The 8,236-nt window shown below is 46.6% G+C and overlaps 2 protein-coding genes across 2 annotated transcripts; both read right to left on the bottom strand.

The window, feature by feature from the left end:
* Positions 1 to 316: 316 nt before the first annotated feature.
* Pmar_PMAR003963 (hypothetical protein) lies at positions 317 to 1,620 on the bottom strand (the record flags this gene model as incomplete). The annotated part of the gene is made up of 3 exons (XM_002774880.1): positions 1,031 to 1,620; positions 749 to 941; positions 317 to 598 (listed from the first exon to the last, which is right to left on the bottom strand). The coding sequence occupies exons 1-3, from the start codon at positions 1,585 to 1,587 to the stop codon at positions 317 to 319; spliced, it is 1,032 nt and encodes a 343-aa protein (XP_002774926.1). The 5' UTR covers positions 1,588 to 1,620.
* Positions 1,621 to 3,490: 1,870 nt separating this feature from the next.
* On the bottom strand, positions 3,491 to 5,172 carry Pmar_PMAR003964 (peptide chain release factor 1, putative; the record flags this gene model as incomplete). The annotated part of the gene is made up of 5 exons (XM_002774881.1): positions 3,491 to 3,629; positions 3,673 to 4,094; positions 4,293 to 4,357; positions 4,933 to 5,043; positions 5,091 to 5,172. The coding sequence occupies 5 exons, from the start codon at positions 5,170 to 5,172 to the stop codon at positions 3,491 to 3,493; spliced, it is 819 nt and encodes a 272-aa protein (XP_002774927.1).
* Positions 5,173 to 8,236: the final 3,064 nt, after the last annotated feature.

The raw sequence follows: 8,236 nt of genomic DNA on the forward strand, positions 1-8,236 counted from the left end.
AGCACCGCATATCTCAAGGATTGGGAAACGCACAAAAGGCCACGCGCATACGCACGTATTGCTATGAAACGGGTATGGAACGTCATGGACCACTGAGCAAAAGGAGGGAGGATATCGTGGCAGAATTGACAGTGTCAGGCCGACACCCGTACAATGATTCTGGATCTTAACTACGGGTATTTGAGGATGGGAAGACAATCCATAATGATCCGTATGATAGACTGATTCCAGCATCAGTGATGAGGCTGCTAGAGAATGATATAGCCTCCAGAGAGGGCCCCCGGAGCAACTACGGGGCAGGCAATGATATATGCGGCTACATGTTTTCGACAAGCGCATGGAAAAGAGAATTGTTATCCCACGGAAAGAGATCAGCCCGTGCTTGGTCTGGTAGTGATTGTTGCAACGAAATACCATGGAGCCCATGCTCGTGAGCCACCTTGATCTTGTCGACAGCACGTGGCTGCGAAAAGAAGAAGTAGTCCCCATTCTTGTTGTGGTATCTGCCGTTGCCCTGTGGGTCCTGATGGAATCCGTATATCATAGACGAGTAACCGACATCGGCAGAATCATAGGTAGCTCGAGCCAGAAGAGGCACCTGAGATGGCGACCGAAACTACAACTCCAAGGGCAAGCACGGGACATCGGTGTTGTGCAATATCGGAACCACTACTACAAGAAGATAACGAAAGGAAAACTAGAGGATCTCACTATAATTCAACACTGGCGGTGAATGCCCAACACTCACTTGTAGAACAATTTTGCCGAGATCCACGCCAGCCGCCGAGGCGTTTAGGATGGTTTGCTTGGCAAATGCGTCCGTGTTGAACGCGGCCGTATCGTTTTTGTCATCATATCGTGGCCATAATGAAACGAAGGTGGTATCGGCGATCCCTCCCAATTTGGCCTTCGCGAACACATCTAACTTCTCAGGCGTCAACCTGACAACCCAACGGTGGCTGGTGGTTCCAATCGGTCCACTACACACGCGAGAGTCTACTGGTAGTTTTATATGCACCGTAAGACTCACCGGATTGAAGAAATCAACTTCAGTTCATTGATAGCCTCCAAGGCCTCCTTCACATGTTGGGGGGTCTGATCAGAATAGGGGAGGAAATCCGCTATCCTGAAGCCGTCGACGGGGAAGTACTCCACGAACTTGGCAGCATTCTGGCGAAAGCGCGTCTTGTTGAAAGGCTCGCCATACCCGTATTGCGCATCGATCACGTCACCCAGTATCCTGCCACCTCGAGCTCGTACTTTCTCCCTCAGAGCCATGAACCCAGATTTACTCCATCGGCTCGGTGATTTGAACTCGATGACGAACCAGATGTCACTCCCCACCATCATGAGGCCGCCGAGCACGAAATTCTTGACGCCCTTATTGAGGAGGCAATCGAGGTAATCGTCCCAGGTGTAGTTGGGGTTTCGAGGGCATAGTGTTTGGTTGGAGCATATGGGAGCCTCCTTGTCAACCCAGGGGTAGGTCATTTCTTTGTAAAACTCCAGATGGTTGGCCGAGGTGGTTGGACGCATAAAAGAAGCCGACACGACGGTGGGCAAGCAGAGGTAGGCGTAAATCCACATAGCGCACACTGGAGGGAGAACAACTGTCGACTTAGCAGTGTTAGTGGGAGCCAAGTTTTAAATGCGACTGATACAGTGAGACAGACGAGTCGTAGTGTGGATCTCACACTGTGGAAACTGATGTGAGTCCTACGACTCATAAAAGATGAGGCACAGACTTTCCGAGTTGGAAAGTCCAACTAGTCGAGCTGACCCTCTACCATTTCGATTCAAGAATCCTGATTCTGAATCAGGATTGATATCGAATCAACTGCTGATAAGTACTGTATCTGATACAGTATGTAATAGTGTATCATACAGTAGTACAGAATAACAGCCTGTTTTTCATAAGCTGTGCCAACCCGTGTTGTTCGCATTGTGCGGCCCGCACAAAATGGCGCGTGTGATTTGGTGAGCCGCGATCCGAGATAGAACTGAACTGTCTTCTGCATCTCTTTGAGACATGTCGACACGCTGCATGGTTTCATATGACAACAGAGACGCTCGGCGGGAGAAGGACACGCAAAATAGCCGATGACCCAATAAGTCCAGGGTCGGGTAGCTAGCCCCGTAGCTCTCGACTCGAGAGCTACGGGGCTAGCTACTCGAGAGTCTCGAGTCCCACGTGTTAAGTTCCTCACAACGTGTGCTTCAAGATCGTTGTACGAGGCCATGTACCGCTGGGAGTATGAAATCCCACTGAATGCGAGGGTGCAGAAGAGGAGCACAAACCTGAGAGTCTCAGGCTGAGACCCAGACCATCTGATGCATCTGATGTTCACAATATGACAACTAGGAGTCGTCGGATCACGTTTGGATGTTTCCATGTTCACGCAACAGCCCATCTGCCGATCTCGGCAGTTGGTGACAGATGGTACAACCTAACAGCAATGAGGAATCGGAAGGACATCATCAATCAAGTAGACCATCTTGCCAAGATGATCTTGGGCACCGGGGAAGCCATGCTTTTACTTGATTGTTGCTACTTTCTGAACTGACGTTTCCGATACATATAACCTTGTATTTGCGTGCGATGTTATAGTGGACTTGATCCAATGGAGGTGTCTCCTCTCTTAAGAATGCGAAGTGACTTCGCCGAAGTCAGTACGACAACTGATGTGTCTACTTGGCAGAAAGGGATTCCTGGTGCGGTTTAACTGAATTAATACGATCTCCGTGTTTTAGTCGTTTAACTGAGCTAATACGATCTCCGTGTTTTAGTCGTTTAACTGAGTTAATACGATCTCCGTGTTTTAGTCGTTTAACCGAGTTAATACGATCTCCGTGTTTTAGTCGTTTAACTGAGTTAATACGATCTCCGTGTTTTAGTCGTTTAACTGGGTTAATACGATCTCCGTGTTTTAGTCGTTTAACCGAGTTAATACGATCTCCGTGTTTTAGTCGTTTAACTAAGTTAATACGATCTCCGTGTTTTAGTCGCTATAACTCAAATAACATTGTACGCTCAAGGCCCGTACGCCACGAAACTTCCTGAGGAGTATGAGGTGTACCGTACGTCATGTACATGTTCATCATCATGTTGACATCAGGTCTCTCCGCGGCGGGATCAAATGACACGACACACAGAGCAAAATCGAGATGAACATAACTTCTTGTCAATGACTGGCTCAGCATCCCCTCGGTTCCTCCAGTCTCCGGCATCCAGCCATAGTTGAGGGTTAATAACGCTCGTGTTGAGCACGACGAGCTTAACAGCAAAAAGTTTCACTCGCCGCAAGCGTCAACGTCGGACGCCATGATCACCAGACGAGTCTGGCTAACTAAACGCGGGGAATACTATATTGACCGTCTTCTTTCGAAATATATTAGTTCATACTAATTTGTCTGGCCCTGGTCCTTTTATCATGAGTGCTTTACAACTCCATCAACGATTAACATCATATAAATACTTCAGAAACTCTCATCACAACTCATACACGACATAGTCCTGAACACGCTGACGATACTCCTGCAATCTCAGCGGTTCAATTATGTCATGCAAGAGGCCCTCGCCATCCATGATCTCCTCTAGGGCATTAGGACCATCTTCAGACTTCGGCAGTCTGAACCAAAAAAATACAATTTTTTCTTCGCAAAAGAGTTTACCTGTGATCAACTACGGTACCGTTGAGGTAATTATACGATCGTATTTTCTCACTGCGATCGCCGGAGCCCATATGTTGTTTCCGTATAATCCCTCGCTCCTTCGCGATTTTCTTTCCTTTTTCTTCCATAATTTTTTGCGACACTTGTTGCAATGCCAACGCCTTGTTTGATTTTAACGCGCGATAACAATCAGCGAAACCTTCAACTCCGCTTTCAATGTGGCGAATTCTCACAGCCTGGTGGGCCGCGTTAACACACTGTCCCCCAGGTCCCGAGGATTTCTTCGTGATCCACACTTTGTATTCATGTGGCTTCAACACTGGTATGAGATTGCTATTAGGATCCTCACGAGGGAGCACAACAACGCTACATGCTGAAGTCTGTGGGAGGCTGTCTGCTGGCCACGATGGTACCCGTTGTACCTACTGTGTCGACTATACTTGAATAATCTCAGTTTGCTATATTTTGATCACAAATCTATAGAGAAGTGGAACATTGAGTCACTGGAGCTCCTCGTTCATTTCGATGGTTGAGGAATTGCAAGCAGAGTTACGGAGACTGCGAATTTCATCTCAACATTATGATGATGATGGTGATCTTAGTTTGAGGATGTGACTCACTCGATGTATGCCCGCCTCAAACTTGAGATATCCAAAGATTCCTTTCTCGGGAGTTCGTTTCACGCCTGGCTTGAGGAAGAAATCGGCGATGATCTGTCGGTATCCCGATTGCTGAGAACAATAATAATAATAACAACAACATATACAACAACAACATGTAAAACAACAACATATACAACAACAAAATATACAAAAACAGCTTGCGGATACAAGTTTCCGGGCGACCTCGAAGCGAGTACATGAATTCAAATCATCAATCTTTCACGTGCAGAATCGACCGATTACAGCGAGAGAAGCAGAACAAGCATCTAAGTGATAAACGATTGATACTTATGATTATCACGCATGTCAAAAGATATTATCGTGCTTCCCATTCTTCTCATCACATGAATTCAACAACAAAAAACTATATACAGTATGTTCGACTTTGATAACCCAAAACTTCGCTAATTCGACGACTAGGGATCCCAACTCTCGGACATTCCGACCCCCATGAGTAGGGAATATATTAATAAGTGTTTGAAAAAATCAATTAGAAATATTAATCCTGAAATTAATATTCAATGTATTATCATTATCTATCAAGAACTGTTACAGAGTTAGGTGGTAGCTCAACATCGTCAATCGAGACTTACCCAACCTTGCTCCATCACTTTCACTTCCGGCGCGGCCCATCCCATGATGCCAGCAAAACGCTCGAGCATATCAAAAATATCCTTACACCATTTGCCAGCCTCTACTCCGCCGACTCCTAAGAAAAGAAACGTATTCGTATATATTCCAAGACGAATAATTCACCTGGTCTGATTTCAACAGTGCAATCACTGGCGTCCTTGACGTACGCGTGCCAAGTCGCACAATCAACTCCTTCACTACTCATTCGAGTATGCAGATGGTCAAAGAGTCGATTCTCTATTTCAATTATCTTCTCAAGTTGGGAATCTACTTCTGCGTTGAACATACTCTTCATTCTGAAAAAGTGACCCCAGGATATAATAACAATGGGAAGAATATTATTAATGTTATGACATTTACATGGGAAACTGATTGAAGAATGTGGAAAGTTCAAACTGAGTTCCCTCGGGAAGACTGGATATTTCCTGTATACAAGCACCCACGATATATCATTTCTCTCCAGTTTAGCGGACTCCTGCTCCAGTTTTGCGATTTCATCACTAACACTGAGCATCTCGTCCACCATGTTGAAATATGGTGCCAATTCTGGTCGGTTCCTGAGCCAACAGCAGGCAGTATGGAGCAACACGCACGTAGTGCACGTAGTGAACTACATACGATATGAAAATTCTGAGAAAAACCTCGTTGGTTTCCGAACATCTCCCCTCGAATTCTATATAAACGCCCGAGCTCAGCTGAGGAAAGCGAACATACACTGTGAACCAGACAGTTATGCATATCTAGATTTCCGAGATACCTTTGTCAACTAATGACTACGGAACGCTTCTATTAAGTTTTCAATAGATTCACACTGTTAGCATATTGATATTACTCAAAGTTGACTTTGGAAGTTTCAAAAAAGACGTTGGAATATTGGTTCGCATAACGATTTATTTCATACTGTATATTCCAATACTGGCAACAGGGCGACCAACGCCCCCGACTCATCGCGACGTTTCTTCGATGGTACGGCAAATTTCATATACTTGAGTTTTTGACCATTGAAAACGTTACAATGCAGCAGAAGCTCACCCCGCATTTCGAATTTCCATCAATTTATTCAAAACTGGTTTCAACATCCCATCGGGCGCATTGGCGAAATATGCAGCCGGCAGAGGCTCGGGTGTAGTCTTCAACGTTCTTGTCGTGCGAAAGGCCCAACATGATCTACTGAATGATGGTGAATGTAGGGACCGATGGGGAGGAGCCACTGCTGCTAGTACTGACATGGAATGCTGAGAGACATCCGAATGGAGGCACAACTGTCGAAGGGCTTAACCAAGAATCGAACTCGGAACCTCTTACGGCCACAGCGAGAATCATACCACTGGACCACACAACCAGTGAAAAACTGTACGAACGTTCTGCCCAAACTAGTGGAACGATATCAAACCCTTCTTCCCAAACATCATGGCCATCTGGGACATGATGGTCAAACACAAACCGTGGAAAAGAACTGTGAATCTCACATGCATGATTCTCCACTCTATCTCTGAACAACTCGGCAATCATCACTATGGGTATGCAATACTCGCCTTGGTGGGAGTACTACAAGCCTAAGCCAACCCAAGGTCGCCGTCTACATTCAACTATAGTGATGCCACGTGAATCCTCGGGGATCTCTGGCGGGTCACTATCAGCCAGGCTTGCTCTCTCAACTGTTATAGTCGAATTCCATCAGGGATGGGAAGGATGGATCATTCTTCCCATTCCTGGTAATTTCAAATTCCGAATTTCCGGGGATACACCTGGGAAAAAAGGATGCATTCTACCCTGGTCTGGGGGGGCCGACCGGAAATTTTCGCGGCCTTTCCAGCAGCTCTGTTCCCTACTGGGGGACAGAGCTGCTGGAAAGGAGAGTGAAGACTTGGTGATTGAGCGTGGCACGCTATAGCCTCCCACCTCCCCTGAGCTCAATACATATTGCTAAGGCTTATGAGCCGACGCCCAGCACCACGCCAGCAGGAGGGTCTCTCCCGAAAACAGTGAATCCTGAGAAGGGTGAAGGGCGAGTGAATCCGTTGTAGAGACTTTTTCTCCCACTAAAGCGGGTGAAAGCCTGAAAATAGTGAACAACAAACTCGCCCGCACCGGTATCCCAAATATCAGTAATTTTTCTACCACTCCTCCCCGAACCGATTGCGCTTTCAATGATCACACTCTGTCCGGTTGTTTCATGTTTAAGTAGTCAGCTTGCTCACGGCCACCACAGCGCTATGAAACACTGAGGACTGGTGCACATATTATACAGATTGTCATCTTTTTCACGCCTAGTTCTTCGTTGCGTGTCTTGAAGCGACTTTTCAAAAGTAGGAGCGGACGGAGGCCTTCACGATAGTGTAGGTTGACTTGACTGGGTAACCCAGTCTGGGTTGCAGATGGAGGCCAACACTCGAACAAATAGCAACAGCAGATTCGATACGGTCGAGGTTATCGTAAATGTTGTTGTCGCCATTGTCCATCTTGACATCAGAGAAGTATCTCACGACTTACGCATGTGAATTCGACAGAGAGAGCTTATGTTGAAGGTAGCCAAGTGCTTGTGATACTGTCAGAACATAGTCGCTCAACTTGAGCGGCTTAAGTAGAGGATGGGATCCATAGTAGTTCCCAGGTGGATCTGCAAGTTCCTCTTGACCGACTGACTAAGACAGTTGGATAGATAGATATGAGATAGTCGAGGTCCCAGCGCTGTTTGTTTCGCTTCACAGCGGATAAGACTTAGAAAGTAGTTGATACTCCTGTTATCAGAGTTTCCCTTGTATTCTTTGTTGTCGGGGCACTTGACATGGGAAACAGCATTGATGGGCTTTGTTGTATCAAGCGCCTTCTCCTTGTCATAGTTGTGTGATAGATCACAGTGCGATCATCACACCAGTACGCCACGTTGGTGATGTCCTTGTTACAAAGGTGATGTTGGCCTTGCATGAGAGGGGCTTGGAGCACTCCTTGAGGATAGAACTGCACAGTGGGAGCAGAAGATGTAACCTGCTGTGGATGTGCTGTGTTTGCTGGCCTTCGAGAGAAGCTTGCAGCTTGAGAGTTAGGGCCTTCGGCGTCTATATAGGTGAAGAAGGTACGTCGTAGATGGACCTTCTTACAAAGAGATTGACCTTCCATGGCAGTCTCTAACCCAGCAGCTGATAACCATAGTAGTAGTGAAGGTTCAGCAATACCGAGAACTTCAAGGAGCTCAGCCAGCGGGCTCCCCCATGCTAGTAGTAACACCCGCAGTGCGGGTGTTACGGGGCTGTAATGGGGTGTCACCC

This window comes from Perkinsus marinus, assembly GCF_000006405.1.
Source record: "Perkinsus marinus ATCC 50983 genomic scaffold scf_1104296957170, whole genome shotgun sequence".
NCBI classification, from domain to species: domain Eukaryota; phylum Perkinsozoa; order Perkinsida; family Perkinsidae; genus Perkinsus; species Perkinsus marinus.